The sequence below is a fragment of the Vipera berus genome (assembly GCF_964194415.1).
Source record: "Vipera berus genome assembly, chromosome: 8".
Lineage (NCBI taxonomy): Eukaryota > Metazoa > Chordata > Lepidosauria > Squamata > Viperidae > Vipera > Vipera berus.
The window spans coordinates 15190485-15217580 of NC_138211.1; the positions used below are offsets into that span (position 1 = coordinate 15190485).

Sequence of the window (27096 nt, forward strand, 5' to 3'; positions counted from 1 at the left end):
CTTATAGCAAAACCCAAAACAGTTTGTGGGGGAAAGGGGAGGAATGGGATGCCATAAATCTCAAAGAGAGTCATAGTCATCTAATGCTTTGGGTTTTGTTATGTTTCTGAGAGCCATTGCAACCCATATGTGCTGTCTGGGTCTTTTTAACCTCCAGATCAAAAACAAGGACCATTTGCTATTCTGTTCAAGGCAGAAATTCACATATTCCAGATGGTGTATCATGTGTAAATGCTCTTGAGAGATGTGGTGATCATTGAATTGCACTTTTTCTTTTTGCTTATTCTTGTCAACTTTGAATACATCGTAAACATGAATGCCATCAGCATCTTGACTATTGTTGGGTATGATCAACCATCAAGAACCAGGACAGGATGGAACAAGAATTAACATTACTATGAGGTGATAAGGGCACAATTTTACAGCATAACACAACAACCTTCCAGCTTGGTTAATATTTCCTGAGGTTGAAACTTTAACAAATTAAAGTAAAATGCAATATTACACAAATGCATTATTTATGATATGCCATTATTTCTCTTTCAGATCCTCTCATAATATAGGTACATAAGAGAGAGAGAGAGAAAGAGAGAGATAAGAGAGTTAAGAGAGTTTCTCTTAACAGGAAAACTAGCCATTTGGGAGAAAATGAATTAAAAATCTGCTAATCTGGACACCCTCCAGATGTTTTAATTTTTGATATCTCCAGATTCTAGACCTTTGAAGGAACCTCAAGTTGAAGAAAGCTGTTTCAGTTTATCATAATAATCAGTTTACCGTGGCAATTACAAGTGAGCAGAGTGGGATGTCAAAAGCTAGCAATTATAACTGCATGTTCAAACTCCTGCCCATCGTCTTTATGTATACCACATCATGGGGCTCTGATTGAACAACTGGAACCCCAATCTTTGACCCTCTGTGGACTTAACTGGTACTTAATACATTTTTCTCTCCCATGGATGCCGTAATTTAATGGAAAACTAAATAGAGTCACTGGTCTATAACCCTAACCCTCTTGATCGATGCTTATATATACACATAAGCATATGAATGTAACTCTTCTACAAAACCCATCTTCCAGTTTCTTGAAGTTTTGTTCTCTAGTGAAACTTGTTTCTATTCCTCCAGATCTGGATGTTTAAGGAAAAGGTGTGGGTTTCCCCTGTCCAGTTGTATCCAACTCTATAGGGCAGTGCTCATCTCCATTTCTTAGCCGAAGGAGCCAGTGTTGTCCGAAGACATTTCTGTGGTCATGTGGCCAACGTGACTATATGCTGAGGTGCACAGAATGCTGTTATCTTCCCACCTAAGTGGTATTTATCTATTCAAACGAGCATTCTTTCAAACTGTTAGGTGGGCAGAAGCTGGGGCAAGTAACGGGAGCTCACCCCATTGCACGACACTTGGGTCTTGTTTGCTTTTACTTTTTTTTTTTTTTGCAAATTGCCTTGTCCCTGATCTGAATAAAGTTCACAAATGAGTCCCATCAGAACTGAAGTGAAATTGCTGGAAGTCAGGAAGGCTGATAGAAAAATATTTGAATGGGCCTACGGATTTGTTAAGCTATACAGAAAAGTGTTTTTACCTATTGATAGAAGAAGAACATGGAAACTATTTGACTTTCCATTACAGAATTTCAAGTCCTATAAGTAGCCACCGATGTTCCCACCACATTGATCTCTGGTAATTGTGTGACAGCAAGAGAACATCTTATGATGCAGATCTTGTTCTTTAGAGGAAGACTTAAAAGACTCCAGACTAATGGGAATGCTATCTGATCGGAATGTTCTATCTATGATGCCTGATTCGCACATGAAAGTTCCCATCTCTTGCTACAACTACCACATAAACAATGCTATTTTAAGAAGCCAAGAATCTATTGCAGCAGTTGTTTTCATCAAAAGATATAAGACAACTGCTAAGGAGCTACCCAGCTTTGTGAATACGACTGTACAATTGTTCATTTTAAATCATGAACATCTTGCTGCTTCGACTAATTACATCATTTATCTAAACTCTATTAAGGCAGGCAATTTTTAGTAAGCAGTGAGCTAAGAGAGGGTTTAGGAGAAGAAATTAGCAAAGCAGCCATTGAATGCGGCTTAAGGGAGGGGAAATGGCAAGATACATTCTGAACAGCTTGTGTCAGAACTGAAGGAATACAGAATAACGGAGACATAAAATTTCTGTACTATGGCAAAGTATTAATAATTGTGTAATTTGCTTTTAGGGATGTGGTGGCTCAGTGGGTTAGGACACTGAGCTTGTCAATCAGAAGGTCAGCAACTTGGCGGGTCGAATCCCGAGTGCCGCATAGCAGAGTGAGTGCCTGTTACTCGTCCCAGCTTCTGCCAACCTAGCAGTTCAAAAGCACGTAAAAATGCAAGTAGAAAAATAGGGACCACTACAGTGGGAAGGTAACAGTGTTCCGTGCGCCTTTGGCGTCTAGTCATGCCAGCCACATGACCACGGAGACGTCCTCAGACAAGCTCTGGCTCTTCGGCTTTGAAACGGAGATGAGCACCGGCCCCTAGAGTTGGAAATGACTAGCACGCATGTGCGAGGGAACCTTTACCTTTTACCTTTACCTAATTTGCCTTTGTTTCTGTAAAAGGACTGCAGTATAATTCTGGCTGCAATATGTTGGAGCAGTGGGCTAATGCCTCCTTAAGTAACACCAGCTGCCTGCAATTAGTGCAGGTTCGCATCCCACCAGGCTCAAGGTTGACTCAGCCTTCCATCCTTCCGAGGTAGGTAAAATGAGGACCCAGATTGTTGGGGGCAATTAAGCTGACTTTGTAATAATGCCGCTTGGGGTGAGTGTGAAAGCCCTAATAAGCAGGCATATACATAGAATGAAGGCTACTGCTAAGCTTGTAAGCCGCCCTGAGTCTTCGGAGAAGGGCGGGATATAAATGGAATTAAAATAAAATAAAAAATAAAATATACCTTGCAGCCAGAATACTTCCATTCATTGGTCTTGCCAATCACCACAGATGATCATGTTACCTTTTTTTACCCCAACAGACCTTCATTGTTCTCTCTTAGCACTGTGATTTGCTTATCCTATTATGGATGAGGAGGAGGAGGAGGAGGAGGAGGAGGAGGAGGAGGAGGAGGAGGAGGAGTCTGACAGAAGCAGCCTTCCAGTGCTGCTGCCATTTCCTTTCAATCAATCTATCTATCAGAATAGAGCTGGAAGGGACCATGGGGATCTTCTAATCCAATTAGACAAGTGACTGTCCAGTCTCTTCTTAAAAACCTCCAGCGATGAAGCACCCACTACTTCTGAAGGCAAGGTCTTCCACTGTGTTCACTGTTAGGAAGCTTCTCCTTAATTCCAGGTTGCCTGTCTCCTTAATTAGATTCCATCCATTGTTTCTCATCTTGCCTTATGGTGCTTTGGAAAATAAGTTGACCCCCTCTTCTTTGTAGCAGCCCCTCAAATATTGGAACACTGCTATCATGTCATCCCTAGTCATTCTTTTCTCTAGACTTCCTCAAGTTGTTAAATCTCATCCTACTCAGAAAAAAAAGAGTTGTAAATGCTAATATAAGCTCATGTCAAGTCCATATCAAACAACCTTACCTATCTTCACTGGCCCAATATATTTTCTCTCCCTCCTCCCAAACATTTCCCAGCACAGAGACAATCAACTTGTACAGCCTGATTATGCAGCACATAATTCAACTTTGCAAGTTGATGTGGTATTGGCTACCAGCTTTGCTGACTTCAAAATAGGCTTGGATGTATGTTTCCATCTCCTTCCCTTGGGAGATGTTAAACATGTGAGGAAAAAAGTGATGTCAACCTAATTCAACTAGTCAGATGGATTTCAGCTAAGGATATAATATCAATTTTAGATGAATCTGGACTCTCTACCCAAACTTGATTTAGCACCTTTCCCTACTGGTGTCTAATCATGGTACAGGCATGTCCTGGCTATGTGTATTTTTTTACCATTGCATGACATTGCCTTTACCATGTCCAAAACTCATGTCTGATGTGGCTCGTCTTCATTTGTACCAATGTTAAAACAGCATTTCCTCATTATTCTAGCACCATCTAAGGATAGTCTTGGAGTGTACAAAATTCTCTAGGCTTCTTAACCATTACCTTGGAGGGAAATCAGAGGACTTCAGTAGTTTGAAGCAGAAGTATTAGAGAAAGGGTAAGGGTCATTCCCAAGGACAACAAATTTCAAGCAAATACAGATTTGGTATTTGGGGAAAGTCTTTTAAAGAGCTCTAGGAGATTCCAAATTCTCCAGAAATCCTCCTTTTGATCTCATATATCCCTGCCTAGGATCCAATTTGGGTTAGTCACTGGGACCAGAGGTTTAGTATTCCAAACTTTGGGTCTTTTCCTGGAGCCCACCCTCAGGGGACTTCTCTCTAGCAGAAGGTTAGAGAGAAGTTTCCTGAGGATGGGCTCCAGCACAAGTCTGAAAGCTTGGAAACTCTGGTTCTGGTGACTGACCTAGATTGGATCCTGCAACATTATCCTGGGATACGTATGATTGCCTTCATTCATATATCCTTTTTAACTCCATGATAGAGCAGTTGGTATTAACTAGTCTTCATTTTGCTTGCATGATGCTCTGTGGAACCAGGCAAAGGACAAAGCCACAGGGCAAACCAATTGTGCATCAAGTTAAATCAGCATATGCAGTTCAGACACGGTTCTTTTAATCTGGCATTCAGTGACAACTACTTACAGTAACCCATAGAAAGCCTTGGCACAATGTCATTATTTTCCTTTCAGATATGTGGCCTGATTCTCAGATTTCAAATAGGCATGGGAATAAATTGTGTTAGAGCTAAAAATGGCTGTTTGTTTGGAGATAGGATGACTTGCAATGGTGTGTGTCCATATTGGGCTCTGGGACATTTGTGTGATCTGTTACACAGTTACTTGTTAGGTTGGCACTGTGTTCAAAAATAATCTTTTTTAAAAAAGAGACTAATTAACAAACTTTCAGCAAAGTTTTCAACTGGGCCTTACAGACTCAAGCAATTTCAGAATAATCTCTAGGATCATTGTTTGAAAATAACAGGATGGTTTTTACAAGAATTGCACTCTTTTTGGTAGATGAGACTTTTGTGGAGAGGTTTTTTTTTGTCCTATGCAATTTTCTTTGTTTAAAAAAAGCTGGGGGATTTGTTGTTTCATTTTTGAAGAGCTGATACTTAACAGATCATTACAACAGCAGTCAGATAAATGGTGGGGATGGAAGTGAGGAGGGCTTTTAAAGAACAGAGTCGGGCAGTCATACCACCAAATTTCATAAGAATTGAATTGAGAATAATAAGAATTGAATTAAAATTGCTGTCTTGAATTAAGGTACCAACAAGCTCATCAACATAATCAAAGTGTGTTTCCTTTGCTTATAACCATTTGTTTGAAGTTACAATGATATTGAAAAAGGAGACTTATTAATGGTCCTGGAAGCTGTGGCCATAATAGCACCCTTGCAGTCAGGTAACGATGATCTGAGCACTTGGTAACCAACTCACACTTATGATGGTTGCCATGTCTCCGGTCACATGATGTCCATTTGCAAACTTTCCTTCCAGTTTCCCATTGCACACCCTGCCTTACCTGCTTGCTGCTCTGCTTGTGACTCACTTAATGGCCTCTCTTAACAACGTCAACTGGGAGTGCCAGGATCACTGTCATTAAGCAATGCAGTCACGTGGCATCTTACTTTATAACTGCCTTGCTTAGCAACAGAAATCCTGGCCCCAATTACCTTCATTAAACAAGGACTACCTGTACTCTATTTCAGAGCAAATTAGGATTGATAGTTAACTGGAGAAATCCTGGTTTCATGAAGCACTTGTGATAGTATAGTAGGAGTGGCAAAAGGCCTGTGTGTCAGAGGGGAAAAAAAGATTTCTTTATATCTAAGCTTTTCTTACTAAGAAATTAGCTTTGAAAATGGCAATGTGCTCAAAGCAAACCATTAACTGGAATAACAGTGTTTTATTATATGAAAGAAATGTGTCTGCTGAAGGATTTGGGAGCAAACCTGTGTTTTCCAGATAAAATGGATCAGAAAACATGTCATGATAAATATCTCTTTGACCCTGTAGCTCAAGGCAGCCAGTTTTTCTGCATCCAAGGATGTACTTGATTATTAATATAATTGCTCCTAAGGGAGCAATAAAAACTCCTTTAAGTATTATGACAAAGATATCAACAAGCTGAGCAAAGGCTGGACGTTTTCAGCCCTGTCGGGAATAAAGGATAGAAATTGATGTGCTGTTAATCAGAGAGGCATCCACTTCTATCTTTGCTTAGAAGTAGCAAATACGACACTCCTGAAAATATTGTGGCTGCTGAATCTCAAGATGTTCTACCACAGTGGGATTACAAAACTGTACAAATAACTTTGTAGTCTTCTTATTTCTTCCTTCCTATCAAAATCAGAGTAATAATAATAATAATAATAATAATAATAATAATAATAATAATAATAATAATAATAATAATAACCTTTATTGTCAAAGTACAACATGTGTACATTGAGATTAGCTGAGCCTCCCCCCCCCCGTGCTCTCTCCCCCCAACACACAGTGACAACAAACCCTCCATCCCACCACACCATGTGAACCAACTACACCACACACCGGCCTCCCAAGTCAATTCTGCATAAGATTATGTCCCATTTAAAAGCCTAACAGCCCACGGATAAAAGCTATTTTTCAGCCTGTTGGTACGGCTGGCTATATTCCTATATTGGGGGGGAAAGGAAGAAAAGGAGATCTATATCACTAGCAAAGGAGAAAAGGGTTAACACAATGACAAAACAGTCACTACCTTAGAGATAACTGCAATTTTTTTTTTCATTTTTATCTGATAGTCACTATTTTCAATGTAGGTTGCCACATGGTTAATATCGGTTGAGATATTCCCTCTTTCATGGAAATAGGGACAAAATTACTGTATTGGGGGAAAATGTTTGCAAAAAAAATATACACATTGCTGCTAGTGGTTTTGGAGAAACCTAATCCAAAATACTGATTCACAAAAATGAAGAGAGAGAAACAAAAGGGGAGGAGAGGGAAGGGAAGTTATTTTTCTCAAGGCAATAGATAATTCAAAATAGAATGGGAGTCGCATTCAAGAAAATCCAGATTACAAATGGGAGGTAGAATTCTTGTGCATATTCATTAATTCTACTGTTCCACTGCACCACCAAAAGTGTGCGCCTCAAAATTCAATATTCAGTGAAGAGCACAAAAGCTTATACTGGTCTGCAAGCATTTGAAACTTCCATTCACTACAGTGGGAGATGTGCCATCACTATTTTTAACAAACTTGGCATTATCTCAGGATTTCACTTAAAGTTTATCAGAAGTTGCAGCAAAAATGAATTACTAGGGAAATTTTCTCCCACACCTAACTCTGAATGATTTAATAAATCATTTTCTGAGTTGCTTCTTGTTTACCTCGGATGTAAGACAGTTGAAGAAGGAAAGCTAAGAGGAAAATATTTGTACTTTGTTGCTACGGGGAATTAATACTGATGTGTTGAAAGCTCTTTTTTTCTTTTCTTTTTTTTTCTTTTTTTAGTACTGGCCCCATCTACATAGCTCTGCATTTCTTCTATTGTTTTTCCATCAACATAATCCTTCTAGTTATCTTAAACTTTGATTCACACCAAACACAAACACTGCACAGGATTGATATATTGTTTTAGTCATTACGATTTTTGTTAGCTTAGGTCCCGTTAGTCATGTTTCAGTTAGAATAAAAATCAGCAGGGTTTTGATTGCTGCTGTTCTACTGCAGTCCTAAGTAAAGATAGTCTCTCTCAAGTTGAAACACTATGTAATTCTAGTAAAGTCTTATCATGGAGAAAGAGAGAGAACCAAAGAATTATACAGTTATGCAATAAACCTTGGGTACAATGAAAACGTAGCAATGAAAGTAATCCCATTGAATTGATTGAATTTAATGGATTCTCGGTGTAGAGAAATGATATATATTGATCTGCAACTAGTCTACATATATAAGACCAATGGATTCAGAATTACAGTATGTCAATGAGCACAATCCTTTTGCTTGCTGCTTTTTCCCCACAAATATGGTCAGTTCAACATAGCTATTTATTGGGGGGGGTTGTTTGTTTTGTTTTATTTGTAAAATTTATTGGCCACCCATCTTACCATCTGGGTGGGATACAATCTTAAAATTAAAATGACACTAGTAATTAGTAATTTAAACAAAGTATGTAGGATCATAGGCCTTAAATGAAAAATACTCAAGATTCAAACTATAGCAACATGCTCCATATTATCAACAAGAGATGAATACAAAATCCCACACTATAATGAGAGACAACTGCCTAACTAATCCTGCTTTTAAGTAGCTAGCCTAGGTTTTGAGGGCAACAATCCATTAAGAAACCCTAGTTTCATAATCTCATAAGCAAGGGAAAAATGTTTTTCCTTGGTGAATTCGGTTCATGATGAATCAATCATTTCTATCACACAGATAAAGAACTGAAAACAATAATAGGCAAATCTGTCTGGGCTTAGCCACAAATGCAAAATCTAGAGCCAAACAATTTGGTCAACCAAGTCTTTAATCTATAAACCTCAGGCATGATAAAAAGAAACCATATTACATACATAACTCTTTCATTGGTGGTGAACACTTTTTTTAAAAGAACATTTAAGAATCTGTGCAAACGTTTATCTGGGCTTTATAAATTGAAATTAGAATAAAGGGATATGCAATCAACAACAACCAACCAACCAAAGTAAAATTGACACTTTGCCAATATATGATAGCAACCTTAGGGGAAAAAACATTTGACAATATTTGATAACAAACCTGCAATAAAAAGTCTGAAATATATTCTGCATTATCACTGAAACCCAGTACAGTAACTTTATTTCCTATATTGAAAATGGCCTCCCTTAATCTGTTAAAAACAACAGCATTTGTAAAAGCGGCAAATATTCAAAGTTAGCTACACTGAGTACTGAAGATAAATTATCAGTCAAAGGCTTAGGGTCTGGCTGAGCTTTTAATAGACCCAACAGCTGCCCTCAGAATTCACTGGGATATTAAAATCTTTGAATACCATTATATCATCTATCTCTCTTCTTACGAGATTACAACGTGGCAAAAACAGAAATGGGGCTGTTTACTGCTGAATCCTGGCCAAGTCTTCATTCCCATAGGATTTCGTGTTTAAGTCAGTTTAGTGCATATATTTCAGTATAAAGAGAAGTGTTGACATATTTTTTTCCACTTAGAAAACAAAATAACATGGAAATTACTCCAGCTGTTTTATAACAAAAATGGTCACTTGTTGAAAGGTATAACAAAGTCCAGATAATACTGGACTTACCACCTAGCTAGCAACTTTCATCAACATGGGCCAAAGATAATATCAACCCTTCAATATAGGACTTGTTAGGAAACAGGTTATACAATATTATCAAAATTATTAAATTAGAACACAATTTTGAAAGCTTGGCAGTGTCTTCCTTACCCTCCCTCTTATATACCAGGGTATTAGGGCGAGACAATATGAGCTTCTTACTAATACTTTCTCTGTTTCCTGAATTTAAAGCATGCTTCTGTTTCATAACCATTTCTCCAAGGCCATGTTCCAGGACCCTATCTCTACAAGTAGGAATGTGAAAGAGATCACTTGAAATCTAGAGAGACTTAGCTTCCCCAGGCATTAGTTAATAAATTTGCTGGAATAGATTGGTTCATCTCAAAGTTAAGTATAAAGTAAAGTATGAAATGGGGAAAAAAGCCTTGGCCATAATAAAACAGGGTGTCACCAAGCATCATTATATAACTTTCTCCACAATAATGCATTTCACATAGGTTAAATTTAACTGCCCTGATATCATACGATCTTAGCCAAAGAGCATGCTTATTCAGAGATTGTGGAAACCAAATATGTCTGGTAGCCATAAGGTTAGGAAAGGTTATTATAACTTGTATTAATTTCACTTTGTGAAGTCAGGAAGCATTGACTTTTTAATGCCTAATTACTGCTTTGAAGTTGACACCTGATCACCAACTGATCCCTTGGGCCAGATCCAACTGTTTGAAGAGTATAATTTTTCAGAGGTCAGAATGCCTGCATATTGGCTCATTACAATAGGGATAAAGGGCCTCAGTTCCTGGAAGACCAAATATCTGGCAAGGTGTCATTGTATTAAAGAAGTCCAGGCCATCTGTTGGCCCACCAACAGGGAAAATGAACATGATATTGTGTTTCCTCAAAGCAGATTCTGCCAACATATAGAAATCCCATTAGGATATGCTCCAAATGATTTGTGTCATTTATTTTACATTGTGTTTTTAAAATTCACATTCATCTGCCTTTTCTGACCAAGGATTTTCTGCACTCTGAAGGACAGAACTAGTTCATCACTCAAGCCTTTCTGAGTTTACAAATGCTCAATGGCTAGATTACACAATCCACAGGAATCAAATTGTAAACTTTCTTAGGATTATTTCACTCCTAAGGTAGCAGAACGTGGGGGCATAGGCAATTAACATCCTAAAATGTTCCCCCTAGGAAAATCCAAAATATCTCTGTGCATAGTAAAACAGCACCTATTTCTGTCTAGGATGATCTGACGGTTTTCATTATTGTTTTTAAGTAATCCATCAAGACAAAATTTGTTGTTGAGTGAAACTATATTCTTGCTTTCCATGCAAGAGGAGCTGTTCATTTGTTTTTATCGAACCATCTGTAGTTTGGAGCCATCCCTCCATCTGTCTAATGAAAAGTTAAATTTTATTCTGTAGATTTCTGCTAGAAATAAGAACATTGATGTCTATGGAGATTCTCAGTCATCCAGATCTTGACTGACTCAAAGGTGCTTTTACAAAAGGCAACTGGTGTTTTTTTTCTTTGTTTTTCCTTGAAGATGTTTAGTTTCTTATCCAAGAAGCTTCATCAGTTCTGGGAGAATGGTCGGGGAAATGGAAGGCTTGGTTCTGACAGGAATCCTGTCAGAACTAAGCCTTCCAACTTCCCCTCCAAAACCGATGAAGCTTCTTGGATGATAGGTGAAATGTCTTCAAGGAAAATCAAAGAAAGCCCAGTTGCCTTTTGAAAAAGCACCTTTGAGACAAGAACATTGATCCAACTATTGAAAGGGGGATGTCAAGCCTTTTTGAACATATCAGGGGCATGACAAAAAAATTATCCCCTAGGAGAAAATGATTCACTGATTCACAAAATGGCTTGAAGTAGCCTAAGGACCACTCGGGACGACAGGCTAGTTAACAACAGGTTTATTAAGAGCAAGGCAACATTGAATAACTTGTCCGGCTTTTATAGCCGGCAGCTGGTAGCGAGGACCAATCAGCAGTGTTTGTTTTGGCGCCGTGTCAAGCAGGGACCAATCCGCGCCGTCTTCTGTTGACAGCTCCGGTTTCCGCATGGGCTAGTGTTTTGACAGCCGCGAGCTGTCAGTGGTTGCGCCTGCGCTGTGTGGTGGAAGCTTGACAGCTCAGGCTTCCTCATGGTCCGGAGTTTTGACAGCCGCGAGCTGTCAGTGGTGGCGCCTGCGCTGTGCGGGGAACTTTGACAGCTGTCAAAGTTCCCGCGTGGTTTTCTGTCAGGCGCTTTGTTCCGTTATACTTGTCAATGCAGTATTAGTGAACTGTTTACATATATACACATTGATTAATGAACTATTTACATATACAACACACCCCTACCCCTCCCCTGGTGCGTTTCTTCCGTCTTGGATGTTGGAACCTGCCCACTGATAGTCTTTTAGGTAGGTGGGTGGTCTTCTATTTCTGGTTGAGCGGCGAAGGGGTGGAGGGTGGTCTGGTTCTGGTCCTTCGTTTTGGTGTTCCTCTTCCTGGGTTGGGATCGGAAGCATTTCCGGTGGAGGATGTCTTTCGGCATTGGTAGGTTGCTCAGAATTATGTGGCGGTTGTCTGGGTTTGAGTTGGTCAATATGGCGGCGTATGTTGCCCTGTGCTTGCGTCGCTATAAGGTATGAGATGGGCCCTGTTTGTTTTATTACTGTCCCTTGTACCCATTTGTTTTTGTCTGTGTAGGATCGTGCCCATATCAATTGACCAGGGTTAAGTGTGCGGGCGGGATGGGGGTGCTGTTTCTCTTCTGGGTATGTGTCGGGGTGCAGCCTGTCGAGACGTGTTATTAGCCTCCTCCCCCATCTTAATTCAGCCGGTGATTTGCCGGTTGTAGCGCATGGAGTTGTGTGTTGTGCTAAGAGAAACTGGCTGAGACGCCTCTGCCAGTTCCCTTTAACGAATTTTTTTAAAGCTTCTTTTGTGGATCGTACCATAATTTCAGCCATCCCGTTCGACGATGGGTGGAACGGCGCCGACGTGACCAGCCTAATACAATTCTTCATAGCGAACATCTGAAATTCACGAGAGGTGAATTGAGGTCCGTTGTCTGAAACTATGGTGTCAGGTAGGCCGTGTGTAGCGAATATTTTTCGTAAGGCTTGAATAGTGGCTTTGGACGTTGTTTTTCTAAGGGGGGTGACTTCCAGCCATTTAGAATGGCTGTCTACTACAATTAAGAAACTTTGGCCCTGGATAGGTCCTGCAAAATCTATATGTATACGTGACCAAGGGTTCCTTGTAGTTTCCCATTTATGGATTGGTGCCTGGGGTGGTTCGTTTCTGGTCTCTTGACAGGTATAACACCCACCTATATACTTTTCTATTTGTTTATCTATGCCTGGCCACCACACATAACTTCTAGCCATCGCCTTCATTTTTACAATCCCAGGGTGTCCTTCATGTAAAATGTGTAATGTTTGGTCTATGTTTTTCTCTGGAATGATGACCCTATTTCCCCACAGCAGACAGCCTTTATGTGTTGAGATCTCATCTTTTCTGCTAAAATAAGGCTGGAATTGGGGTTGTGGGTTTTGAGCTGGCCACCCTGTTGTGGCCCATTTGAGGACTCTGGTAAGTATTTTATCTTTGGCTGAATTACTAGCTATAATGTTTGCAGTCAAGGGGCATTCTGGAAGTTGGGAGATTGCTAAAATTTGACTGGCTGGGGCTGGGTCTGAGTCCCTGGTTTGTATGGGTAGTCTGCTGAGGCAGTCAGCGTGTCCCAATTCTTTACCTGGTTTATGTATTAGTTTATAGGAATAGGCTGCTAAGAATGTGGACCATCGTAAAATTCTCGGAGAGAGAATTTGTGGAGTAGTTTTATTCCAAGTGAATATGCCTAGCAGGGGCTTGTGATCCGTAAATATAGTAAAAGGTCTTCCATACAGGTAATCATGAAATTTTTTGACCCCTGCTACTATCGCTAGGGCTTCCCTGTCAATTTGAGCATAGTTCCTTTCAGCTTTGGTCAGAGTGCGTGAATAGAAGGCTATGGGTCTTTGTGTACCGTCCTTGAATAGGTGACTTAAGACAGCCCCGATTCCGTAGGGAGATGCATCGCAAGCGATGCATATTGGGGTGTCCTCTCTGAAAAGGGTGATAGTTGAACTGTGACAGATAATCTTTTTTAACGATTGGAAGCTATTCTCATGTTCTTTGGTCCAGGACCACGTTGTACCCTTGTCTAGGAGCCTATGCAGAGGCTCCGCAATAGTGGCTTTATGGGGGATGAAGGCGTGGTAAAAGTTTAACAGTCCTAAAAAGGACTGAAGCTCTTGCTTATTCCTAGGGCTGGGTGCGGTTTGAATAGCCTGAAGTTTTTCTGAGGTGGGGTGAATGCCCTGGCTATCTATTTTGTACCCTAGGAATTCAGTGGAGGTGACTCCAATAGAGCACTTTTCCCGCTTAAGTTTGAGGCCGGCTTCTCTGAGCCGGCTCAGCACAGCTGACAGCCTGTCAGCTAAATTTGCTTCGTTATCTCCGGCGATGAGAACATCGTCGAAATAGGGGCAGACCCCGGGTATTCCTTTCAGGGTTTTCTCCATGATGCCCTGGAATATACCCGGGGCCGCCGATATGCCAAATTGGAGCCTCTTTACTTTAAAGGCACCGCGGTGGGTGACAATTGTCTGGGCCTCCGCGGTGTCATCCGTGACAGGCAGTTGCAAATACGCCTGCGTGAGATCGAGCTTGGCGAAAATGGCGCCAGAGCGGATGGAAGCGAATACGTCCCTTACCGCTGGCACCGGGTAAGCATGGGGGCTGAGGGCTAGGTTGACTGTCGCCTTATAATCTGCACACACTCTCACTTCACCATTAGGTTTGATTGGGGTGACAATAGGGGTTTCCCAGGTTCCCCCCTCCGTTGGCTCAAGCACCCCTAGTCCTACGAGGCGATCCAGTTCGTTTTCAATTTTTTCTTTAAGGGCAAAGGGTACCCTCCTGGCTCTTATTTTAATTGGTTGGATTGCTGGATTTAGCTGCAAGGAAATGGGGGGACCCGTATATTTTCCTAAAGTGCCATCGAAGACGTCGGCGTACTTATCGCAAACGGCTTCTAGGCTGGGTGCTTGAATGGTGTTAACCCCCGTTAAGGCGATGCCTAGTGGACTGAACCAGTTTAGCCCTATCAAGTTGGTACGGTTCCCTGGCGTAACTAAAACCTCTAAGGGACCCTTGAACCCCTTGTACTGCACAACGACCTTGGCTCTCCCTTCCAGCGGAATGGGGGTTTTCTGGAAATCAGCTAGGTGTACCTGGGTTTGTTTCAGGGGGATTTGATCCTGGCCTTGCTGACAGATCTCCTGATAGGTGGTTAGTGAAATTAAGGAGACTGCTGACCCTGAATCCACTTCCATGTGGCAGGGCACCCCCTGGATTTTGACCCAGATCTTAACCTTGGAGCTTAAGCTATTAACCCTGTCAATTGTCTCTACCAGGGGCCCTGGTGGGTTTTCTCTGCTGGCTTGGGCAGCCGGCCTACCTGGGGAGTTTGCCTCCACATCATTGATGTTGTCCCGGCCCTTGCTGCGGCACACCGGCTTGATGTGGCCAGTCTTTCCGCAATTGTGGCATTTCGCGTTTCTAAAACGGCAGCTTCCTCGGGCATGATTGCCCCCGCAGCTGGCACAGGCGGCTCGTTGCTCGTAGCGCGGTGGCGGCGGCGGAAGGTTCCTGGACCTACGGCGGTCCGACGTGTTGCCTCTCCTTGGTTGCCGGTGCTCCATTCTGCGCTGTAGGGCTTCTCCATCGGTGAAATCCACCGACTCTCCGCTGTCGCTGAAGGTTGCGCTTTCTTGATAGACGGTCGCGGGGCTCTCTGGGGTCGTGTTCGTCGGCTTCTTCTTGTGGCTGTGCTCGTATTCCATGATCTCTCTGGTCAGCTCTGCCAGGTTCATGTCGGGTTTGGACGTCAGTTTCTTCTGTAGCCTCTCGTCCCTCAGACCGATCACCACCTGGTCTCTGATGCGGTCTTCCAGGTCGGGGAAGCAGCAGTTCCGCGCGGCGTGTCTGACCCCGGCGATGAACTCGTTGGCGGGCTCGTCTGGCCGTTGTTTCTTTTGGGCGAATTGTACCCGCCAATACAGTTCTGAACGAGCCGGCATGTAGTACTTGTTCAGCTGGTCCACCAGGTCCGCGTAGGAGACTTCAGTGATGGGCACCGGGCTGAACAAACCGACGGCTGCATCATACACAGGCGGTCCGCTGATGTACAGCAGAGCGGCGGCCTTTGCCCGGTCGTCAGTGATTTTACTGACGAGGAGGAATCCTTCGACCTGGCCTAGGTGTGATTGCCATCTCTCGGGATGGCGGGTATCAAATTCCCTCACGCGGCCGAAGTTTGCCATGTCGTCCGGTCCTGGGTTGCTCCGATGGAAGTTAAAACTTCCGTGACAGCTCTTGCCGGGAATTCTCTTCCTCGGCCGTGACTTCAGCTCCGGAGCGATCCCACCTTCGTCGCCAGTGAAGTAGCCTAAGGACCACTCGGGACGACAGGCTAGTTAACAACAGGTTTATTAAGAGCAAGGCAACATTGAATAACTTGTCCGGCTTTTATAGCCGGCAGCTGGTAGCGAGGACCAATCAGCAGTGTTTGTTTTGGCGCCGTGTCAAGCAGGGACCAATCCGCGCCGTCTTCTGTTGACAGCTCCGGTTTCCGCATGGGCTAGTGTTTTGACAGCCGCGAGCTGTCAGTGGTTGCGCCTGCGCTGTGTGGTGGAAGCTTGACAGCTCAGGCTTCCTCATGGTCCGGAGTTTTGACAGCCGCGAGCTGTCAGTGGTGGCGCCTGCGCTGTGCGGGGAACTTTGACAGCTGTCAAAGTTCCCACGTGGTTTTCTGTCAGGCGCTTTGTTCCGTTATACTTGTCAATGCAGTATTAGTGAACTGTTTACATATATACACATTGATTAATGAACTATTTACATATACAACACATGGCTATTGTGGTAAGCACTGCTAGTCTTAAAAGACCCATTTTTAAGAAGACAACCTGTTGAGTTTCCTCCCAACCACTCGCTTTCTGTATCCCATTTTTCCAAAATTGCTCAACTGTCCAACTTTACCTTTCTTTCTTAGGGGGTAACACTAGTCAAATAGCAGATAACACCCCCCCCCCAATTGTTTTTATCTTATTTTCTAAGGATGTCCCATGTGACATCTAACCATATTTCATAAAGGGATGACAACACTGGATGTTTTTTGTTCATTTTGTGATATGCCTGTTTCTCCTTTTTTCATATAAAGTGTCAATTTTTAAACTGAAGCAGAACAACAGACTGTACTGAATGTCCTTGATAACTTTGTAGCAATTTTTTGAAAGTGGATTTGATTTGATGCATGGATTTAGAATGTTTCTCTGATGTTCAGGAGAAGTTCTTTTCTTATTGAGCAATATGATAATTAAAGTTTCTGGATATCAACATCAAAACCCAATCAAGAAGTGCTAGCTTACATGCATTACATTTTTAAAAAATCCTGGGTTCACCTGGGACATCGTCAATGCAGGTAATATTTTTTTAAAAAATGAGTTTTTGAAAACAGGACTACCTAGAGGCATTTAAGTTAAAGAACATTTAACCTTTACATTTCCACATATTCAATATTCTGGCTAAATGGCAAAATATTTGCAAAATCTATCTAGCAATCAGAGTGTACAGTGCTGAAAAAAATTACAAATAACTTAATATTGGCAGATAGCCATATCTTAAGGATTATTTTAATTCAGTGACTAATAATATCAAGTAATACCTGTTGAAGGATACACTAGGAGTTATGTGTATCTTAGTTCTGAGATTCAATCTGAAAATGAAGGCGATTCAAAATGTTGAATCAAATATTTTTACATTGAATTAGACAATTTGGATGAGAGTCTACGTGTGTAGAAATAATTGTTCCCAAAATTTTTGGAAATATAAATCTATTCAATTGGAATGTCCAAGTGAAATTGAATTAATGTTCTGAATTGATTTAAATCAGTTATCTTTGGTCTGATTATTCACACAGAACTTCTGAATAAGAGACCATAAACTAAGTTTATAGTTTAGAATAAGAGAAAACCATCTGGCATATTAATCAAAATGTATCAGGAAAGGCCAAGACAGAAACAGAAGAGTTGTAACAAAGTGTAACTGGTGTAGAAACAGTTTGTTAAAAAGGAAAATATTGATTGGATGGACCTTCTCAAATATAATCGTTATAACACTTAAGCAGCTGATCATCTGAAATGAGCATGTTCCATCTTTGCCTGATGGTGTTTGTAACCTCCAGGTTACAGTAATCACCATTTCTTGTTGATGATGGTGACAATGGCTTTTGGAACAAACCCTAATAATATCAAATCTCGCCTCTAAATGAGATGAGCAGCATAGAAATCTAATAAATAAAATGACACATATATGTGCTAACTTCATAATACAAATACCATAATCCTGCACGTGCATATTTGACACAGGTATGCAAGTCAGGGCATTGATGTGACAACATGAGCCCACATATGTCACTACTGACATATCTTAATATACTTAATACTATATATTAATATATTTAGACACAAGACATACTGTCTTATGTCTAAGTATATTTAGCCATGTAGTATGGCTGTATTACAATTATCCTCATCTTTTTCTACTATCTTCTCTTATTGGTATCATTATTGTGATTATTATTTCTTTGTTGTTTTGTACGCACACTGAGAGCTTAGTTGCCGGAGACAAATTCTTTACATGTCTAACCACACCTGACCAAATAAAGTATTCTGTTCTATTCAAAACATTCATGCCACTTTGGAAAATGCTGCAATAATCTTGTTTTACAAGATGCAAATTATCCAAAGTGCACTCTCTCTTTTCCAAAGATGTAATCAAAATGTTTGATACACCTGTCATCTTAGTCTTTACTTACATGAATGTAGAATGGCACTGTCATTAAGGGAGGGGATGACAGCTTGCTAATTTTGTGTTAAGAACAAGCTGAAACCATTTTTCTGATTGAGGTTACTTTACCTCTACATATCTTCCCTACCCACCCACCCTCCCACCACCACTAAAAAATCTGAAAGATGGCCATTTTGCTTTCCACATTATAAATACTTCTTTCAGTGTCGGAGTTAAAAGCTGCGCTTGAGCATTCAATGCAAACTTGGGCAGAAACGAAGATAATATAACAATATTTTAAAAGTTTTTTGGGAGGGGGATAAACTCAGCATGGAGAAGATCATACTTTGCTTAGGTGAAGACCCAAGTTTTGCTCTCAGCATTCAGGCTAAAAAGTTTCCAGATTGCATGGCTAGTAAATATTCCCCATATATCTTCGTGTTGACCTGAATGAATTCATGCAAAGTGCTATTTTTCTATTGCATTTCTAGTTTCTAATACTACATATTTGGTTTCTTTCTCTCTGATATACCCACACATACTTGTGAGATATGCCATTGAGTACTCCATGTCATGTAAACCTATAATTGTAGATGAAAAGGCTGAGCCCGCCTGAGGGGGTCAAACACATCATAAATGATGAGTCCCTGAGTACCCACAAGAGATCTAAGTCTGGCCCACTTTGAATGCTTTTATTCCCACCCATTTTTCTTGACTGTTAGTAGGTCAGATTTTTGTAGAGAGCTTAAGATTGCAATAAATCTTTATACTCATTTGAACTGCCTGAATCACCTGATTACCCTGGCACTTGACAATAATATGCTTTGGAATTAGTCATCCTCATGCATTAACCATGCTATGTGACAATTGCTGGATTAATGCAATATATATTGGTTACTGAATTAACACATTTTTCTACCTTTACAAACATTAAATCATGAATTAACTGAGCAGTTTGGGCTCACACACCATTACTAAGCCACAAAAAAAAACCTTACCAAGGTTAAAATTAAGCCTAAAGGCAGCCACTGTGCCTTTGATTGGTTTAAGCATATCATCATAACCATGAACGGTCATGGTGAACCATCCCAGTCATGATTTTGCTATTTTATAATAGTATTTTTCTGTTCTAGTCTTGTTTTAATAGAGTTGTTAAAGAGATTGCCTGAAGACTTTTGCGTAAAGATGGGTAAGAAACCTTGGACAGATACAGCACAAAATAAATAACTTGTGGGATTTGAAAAAAATAAAATAAAAACTTATTCTCATGCAAAATATAACATCCACTTGATGACTCCAAGACAGCAGGGGATGATTTCTCCAAACTACCTTCATTGATTTCCCATCTGTTTCTGGATCCTATTAAGAATGATAATTTTACTCTTTAAATCCCTAATTCAGCCACCTGAGCTGTTCCAGATGTTGCTGAATAGCAACTCCCTAAATCCCACTGTCTCTTACCAAGTTCTTGAAATATTACCTCTTGGCCTGTTTAATAAAGGAAAGCAATCCAGCATTTTAAGACCTAGATGAAATTAATTCACCACATTTCTGTTTATTTTGGCAAGCTACCAGCAACCAATTTCGATCAGTTTCATAGAAAGAAACTGATTCAGAAGTCCAGTTTGTACAGCATAGAATGGAAAGATGAAAATAGGTCTGCAGATGTTCCTTAGAGTCTTTTAAAAAGGGGGCTGAAATTAGGAATAATTATTAAATTCCATCAGCAACTCTCTAAAGTGTCCTATACTGTATGTTGATTTAAACGTGAAGCAAAGAGGCTTTGGGGAATGTCATCGTACAATGCTGAAATTTACCATTAATGCGCAGACTGAATAGTCAATTAAACTGCACGGAAACAATAACCTCTTAAAAGCTGCCTTACCGAATGCCTCTTAACTTTGTATTTAGTTTAATTATTATAAGCGTTAACCACTTTTCTTGCAGAAACAACTGTAAATAGTTATTATCTCAGTTTCTGAATCCTGAAGATGCTCTTTACCTTTAACAACTTCAGACTATCTGGCCTCTCTAAAACCTGGCCTTTCTGTTTTCCCCATCTCACTTTCTATTCACTTTAAACTAATAAAAAGGCTAATAATTCAGCTATTGACTTCAATATCAGACCTATGTATTGGAGATATGAAGAGACGTTAAACCTCAGTGTTAAGCAAAATAATTATAGCGCTAGATCTCTCTGGCCATTATTGCTGTGCTCTGCAAATATATTGCTCTGCTTGTATATTATGTTTGATAAATGTTATTCTAAGTCTACTACTTAGGACACATCTAGTCTGAATGATCCAAAAGGCCATTTTAACTTCTTTTCCTCCAGTCTATGAGATGTTTCCAAAATATTTGCTTCACCTGAATAGCTTCAGTAACAATATTCTGGTTGGTACCAATCATTTACTGCAGGACAAGTTAAGATGTGGGGATTAGCACCTATGTTTCTCTTCACACCGGTGTCTCAACATAAGCAATCTTAGCCAGGTTGATTGATAGTGCCACACTGCCTTATGTTTCCCTCCCACTAGCAACCCAATGGATCACTTGCAAAGCTTGATCCTCCATCACTGTCATCCCAATCTCACAGATCAGATGTTGGAAATGATTCATGCAATTGGGCAGGAGTTCAGAAGCACAAGCTGCCTATAAGCAGATAAGCAGGTCATGTACTGTTGATCTAAAATTACTTCCAGGCAATTCAGCTTCTTTTGAACTCATATTCATGTTCTCCTTCCAAGTTTCTTGGAAGTCCTTTTGATAGTTGTGCTCATACACTGCACAGGGAAGGTAGCACTGGGTTGATTTTAAAGGAAAAGTGATCCTCTGAAATAAAACTTGTCTCTGCAACACAATTCCATGCAGGTTTGCTCAGAATTGATTCCCATAAATCCAAGGGATTATTACTAATAAAGGGGAATATTTGTAGCTCAGGTTTGAAATGAGGGATCCTCAGTGCTCTCTGAGCTTGGTTGTTTTCTGGCAGATGTTTCATTACCTAAACTAGGTAATATCATCAGTGCTAGCATGCTGGCTCAGGAATTCTGGGAGTTGAAGTCCATGAGTCATAAAAGAGCCAAGGTTGCCTTTCCTGGATAGGGGGTTGGACTAAATGACCTCCAAGGTCTTTCTATTATTATTATTATTATTATTATTATTATTATTATTATTATTATTATTATTATTATTATTATTATTATTATTATTATTATTATTATTATTATTATTATTATTATTATTATTATTATTATTACTATTATTACTATTATTACTATTATTATTATTGATGTTGTTGTTGTTGTTGTTGTTGTTATTATTATCATCATCATCATCATCATCTTCTACATCTAGTTCCCTGCCCCTAGGTAATCTCATTAAATAAGTGTATGTGTATTTTGCTTCTACAGAATGTATAAGCCATTATTCAGATAATTGGTAATACAGCTAAATAGAATGGAATAAAATTCAGAGAGAATTAAGCCTTTCAGAGCATTGATTGCATCGATTTCAATATGTCAACCTCTCCTGGCAAAATAAATAGGGACTTAAAACATTTAGCTGGATTTTTTTTTTTACATTATGTTCTGAAATATTTTTTCAATTCCAATAGAAGAGAATATCTGTCGCTCAGGGATGAACAATGGAGCCCTTGTTGGCCTCTGAGCTTGATTGTTTTCTGGAAGGTGTTTCACTAATTATTATTATTATTATTATTATTATTATTATTATTATTATTATTATTATTATTATTTATTTATTTATTAAATTTATATGCCGCCCTTCTCCCTAAGGACTCAGGGCAGCTCACAACAATAAAAAAAATTAAAAAACATAGAATACAAAGATTAAAAAAGAATTAAACAAAATAAAGAAATAAAAGACAATTTAAGCCGATAAAAACCAAATTTAAAAACCATGATCAGTTCTGGCCCACTTGTTGGAACAGCCATGTCTTCAGGTCACGGCGGAAGGACCGAAGGTCAGGGGCCAACCGCAGCTCCAGAGGCAGCTCATTCCAGAGGGTCGGCGCGCCCACAGAGAAGGCTCTCCCCCTGGGGGTCGCCAGCCGGCATTGCCTAGCCGACGGAACCCTGAGGAGGCCGACTCTGTGGGAGCAAACTGGGCAATGGGAGGTTGACAATGGCAACAGGTGGTCTTACCCAACTAAGAAACATCATCACTGCACACTACCCACCTAGATAAGACACAGCGTATACTAATGATGTTACATTTCAGGTAGTGAAATGTTGGCAACCAAACAACCAAGCTCAGAAAGCATCAAGGACTCCACATACATTTTTTTTTTGCCCAGAATGATGACTCATAATGACTCACAATTAGAAATTTTGGAAAAAAAAGTATTCGCTTTGATTTCTTACCCCTTGATCCTCTAAAGTTGCTTATAAATCCATTAAAATTCTTTTTTTTTTGCTTTTGTTTCCATTTCAGGTTCTTTCTTTCCTGACAGCAAGCCCTCCAATACCATTTTTAAAATTGCCTTTTGGCTTGGCTATCTAAACAGCTGCATCAACCCCATCATTTACCCTTGTTCGAGTCAAGAGTTTAAAAAAGCATTCCAAAATATCCTAAGAGCCCAGTGTCTCCACAGGAAGTATTCCTCCAACAAATACTCCTTGAGCTTCACTCTCAATCACCCAAGCAACCACGTTGCTGAAGCTCCTAAAGATATCGTACGTATACCTGTTGGCTCTGGAGAACACTTCTATAAAATTTCCAAATCAGATGGCGTGTGTGAATGGAAACTTTTTTCAGCCGTGCAAAGCATGTCGACCAAGAGCAGTGCTCTGAAAGAGAGGTCCAGCTGTTCTAGGGCCAAAGTGAAAAGCAAAGGTTTCCTGAGAGAGTGCTGCTGTGCAAACACATCAGGAGAAAACCCAAAGGACCAGCAAATACCCACCATTAAAATACATACTGTCTCCATCAGTGAAAACGGAGAAGATGTTTGAGGACAATCTGCCATTTTGGTGGGAGTTCTCTAGTTTTACAGCATGTTTTCATGGTCTTCTGTGCTGGTGGTTTGATCACAAAAGGTCTGCATTTTCAGTGGGTCACAACAGGAAGGTCAATAAAGTTCAAATCAGGTCAAACTCTGTAGAGATGGAAACCATGGGAAGACTTCCATCCAAGGTGATTGCTGTCCCATTGGATTCTATGGGAAGTAGAACTGGAGTCCCTTGGGACTGGACTCCTTCAAGTTATTCAGTTTTGATTGCTTACTCTTTTAAAGGTTTTGTTGTATCTTGGTATTTTAATTCAAATTATCTAGCCCTTCTTTTTGTAATGATCAGTGGCGTAAAAACATTCTTGCAATATATCCCACAATAGAGAACCATTAATATATGTTCCAGCTTTCATTGCAAGTGCTTTTTTTTTAGTTGTCAGCTTTTTTTATTGCGGAGTAACTCTGCATTGTGAAGATAAATTTGACAAGGCTGCAGTGTAAGCTAATAGAGAAATTTGAGAGGGAGGGATATGACATGAAGGTTTTTAACTTGACCCTCACCTTTTAATAAATGGAATGATTGTGGTCTTGTGAAATTGTGAGTAACATAAAGACTCAATTGATGCAATGGGAGCTTGTATCTAAGCCATGACTTACTTTACTTTTTAAAGTTTGAATATAACTGTATTTCCCCAAGAGGCCTAGCTATACTGCTGAGTTTTATTGACTTAATGCAAATTTAATTTATGCCTTCTCATCAAGAATGCTGAGAATTATAATGCATTTTGAGTGTTCCAAATTGTGTTTCTCTACCTTAGACTCAGTAGAGTAAGTCTGGGAAAGAGGATTGCTATTAAATTTGTTAATATTTGTGGTATATTAGGGCACAGAGCTTTCTTTCAATTGACTTTAGCTAAATTAAATTGCTTTCCTTGAGGTTACCAAACCATAAATCAATCCTTTACAAATTGGATGAAATCACTGATCTGTCAGTTACTTATTTCCTATCAGATATTTTCCTCATGAGTATACTATTAAAAAAGGAATGCAGTACTTTCTTGTTAATCCAGATTATTTGAATTTGGTTTATAGTCCTAATTAAAGACCTGAACCAACCAGGAAATCATGGCAATGCAAAGTTCTGAATGTTTTCAATTTATGAATAGATCCCAGTACAATAAAACCTGATTGTCTTCTACTAGTTTCAGCACTGGAAAATTATCCTCATTTATAAAGAGTTGTATAGAATATTCCTCAACACTCAGATTAATGAGAAATCCTCAATTTATGTGAAACTCTTGACAGGCTCATGTATTTATATTTCACACGTTGTCTCCTAGAAAATCAAGTGATGAGCGAACAGGTAAAGGGGCCTTTAGAAACTAAAACGAAGTGGATTGGATCTAGGCAAATGTAGTAACAGACTACATTCAGAAGCCATGCAAGGGTGTCTTGGCTTCAACTTAAAGTGTTGCTTAAACCCAGCCATGGTTTAGCAAAACGTATGAGCCTAGTCACATAAGTTCATAAAAAGAGGATTTATTTTAACCATTACTAACTTGGGAGCCACAGGTTTTGTTGGGAAGAAAGCAAAAATAACATGGCAATTCTCACCAGCACTCTAAAAGAATAATATATAGATCAGAATAACAAAGGACCTTGGAGGTCTTCTAGTCCAACCCCCTTCATCTATACCTTTCCAGACAAATGGCTGTCCAGTCTTTTCTTAAAAGCCTCCAGTGATGGAGCACCCACAACTTCTAGAGGCAAGCAGTTCCACTGGTTAATTGTTCTCACTGTCAAGAAGTTTCTCCTTAGTTCTAGGTTGGTTCTCTCCTTGATTACGATATTTCTGGATTCTTAGAACTTTAGGACATTATCATAAGTGACACAGGATTGGGAAATGCAATGTAAATTATTCTGAATCCAGCCAACTATTTTTAATGAAATCATTCACATATACATTCAATTGCCAGGATTATTCAAGAAAGAATAAAGTATAGATAAATTGTCCCATGTGTGTTATCTGGGTACATGCAAGACCAAGACTTTTGTGTCCATTTAAAGGCCTATTACTTGGGACTGCTAAATCATTATTATTTATTTCTGGTGACATCAATTTATTATTGATTAATGTTAATCCAAGATCCAAGGAAGTCAAAGAATGTTCACATTTCTCAGCAATTTTCTGGTTTGTTTTTTTAAATTCCATTTATATCCCGCCCTTCTCCGAAGACTCAGGGCAGCTTACAAGCTTAGCAGTAGCCTTCATTCTATGTACAGTATATGCCTGCTTATTGGGGCTTTCACACACACACCCCAAGCGGCATTAATACAAATTCAGCTTAATTGCCCCCAACAATCTGGGTCCTCATTTTACCTACCTCGGAAGGATGGAAGGCTGAGTCAACCTTGAGCCTGGTGGGACTCGAACCTGCAATAATTGCAGGCAGCTGGTGTTACTTAGGGAGGCATTAGCCCACTGCTCCACCAAGGCTCTTTCTTTCTTTCCTGACAGCAAGCCCTCCAATACCATTTTTAAAATTGCCTTTTGGCTTGGCTATCTAAACAGCTGCATCAACCCCATCATTTACCCTTGTTCGAGTCAAGAGTTTAAAAAAGCATTCCTATAGTGTCAAAGGATTACAGAGAATAAATTACCCAAAATAATCACAAGTGTAATAGAAATTAGCCTGCTGTTCCTTTTTGGCTACAGCCCCATGCTTCAGTTCTGCTGTAGGATATACACCAACTCTCAAGAGGAGATGAAATGGTACAATTTTTAAAAAGGAGACATCCTGTCCATCAGACGTATCAAATAAAAAGGAAGTTCATATCTTAAGTGTCTCTCAGGAAGTAGCTATTGTAGAAATTTCCCAGGACCAAACTGGAATTGACAGTGGTAATGTTCACATGGGATGTTTACCCATGGAATGTTACATTCCTTTTTTATTTTTATTTTTTCATTTAATTTTCCTGCACGGTTCTTCTGTTTATACTGATGTCCTGAGAATCAAGAAGAAAAAAAATACTTAGAATGTGGATTAAAAACCGCTGCTTTCTTCTGGATCCTATGTTTCCCATTTTATTTTATTTTTTCCACTCAGGTCATTACAGAATCGCCTGGTGCTACTATTTTCATGCTGAAAAGATTTAGTGTAGAACCTTCTTACTGTACACATTTTTCTTGCTTGCCTGCAGAGCTAATTTGCTAGCAAGTGGGGTGGAAATGCTTCTAGACTTTATAAGACAGAAAAGCAAAATGTTGACTGCAGGTATGGCTATAGCCTATGCGTCCTTACCTCTGCTTGCAATTTAGTAAAAAAAAAAGGAGTCACTGAAGATTTTACTCCACTAATTACTGCTGACTATAGGGGGTGGTGCTCATTTCCTTTTCAAGGACATTGAGCCAGCACCGTCTCAAACCTGGGCTGCTGGAAAAGCTCAGCATCTTAACAGATAATCTAAAATGCCAATTTCTGTCCAGAATCTAAATTGGGAACCAGAATCTACCATTCTTGTTTTTAAAATGTCGTGTGGCTGTGTATGTAAGAGTGCACTGGAAAGTAGAAATGGATCTCTACTCAAAATGCTGCGATATAGGCCGAACAATTGTAATTTTTTTCTTTCCTGGCTGGCATTTTCATGATGGAAGCTACTATGTTGTGGGCACAGTAAAAAAAATTGTGAGAAACTTCAGTGCGTGACTCAGAACTATTTATTTTGGAGGAGTCATGATGTAATGATAGAGTACATTTTCTCATGGAGAAATTCTTTGCTTTAAGCCTCCTATGTAGGATTGGAAAGAAACTTTGGATTGGTGGAGCTAAAATGCTATGCTAGATGGACCAGTGAGTTGGTGTAGTATATG

At 39.9% G+C, this 27096-nt stretch overlaps 1 protein-coding gene across 1 annotated transcript in view; it reads left to right on the top strand.

Annotated features, from left to right (window-relative positions):
- The window catches only part of ADRA1A (adrenoceptor alpha 1A), a 32670-nt gene extending 7367 nt beyond the window's left edge, over window positions 1–25303 (top strand). Inside the window, exon 2 of the mRNA XM_081333469.1 lies at window positions 22712–25303. Coding sequence (XP_081189595.1) covers window positions 22712–23229 — 518 coding nt within the window. The 3' untranslated portion in view covers window positions 23230–25303. The remainder of the gene's footprint in view (window positions 1–22711) is intronic.
- Window positions 25304–27096: the final 1793 nt, after the last annotated feature.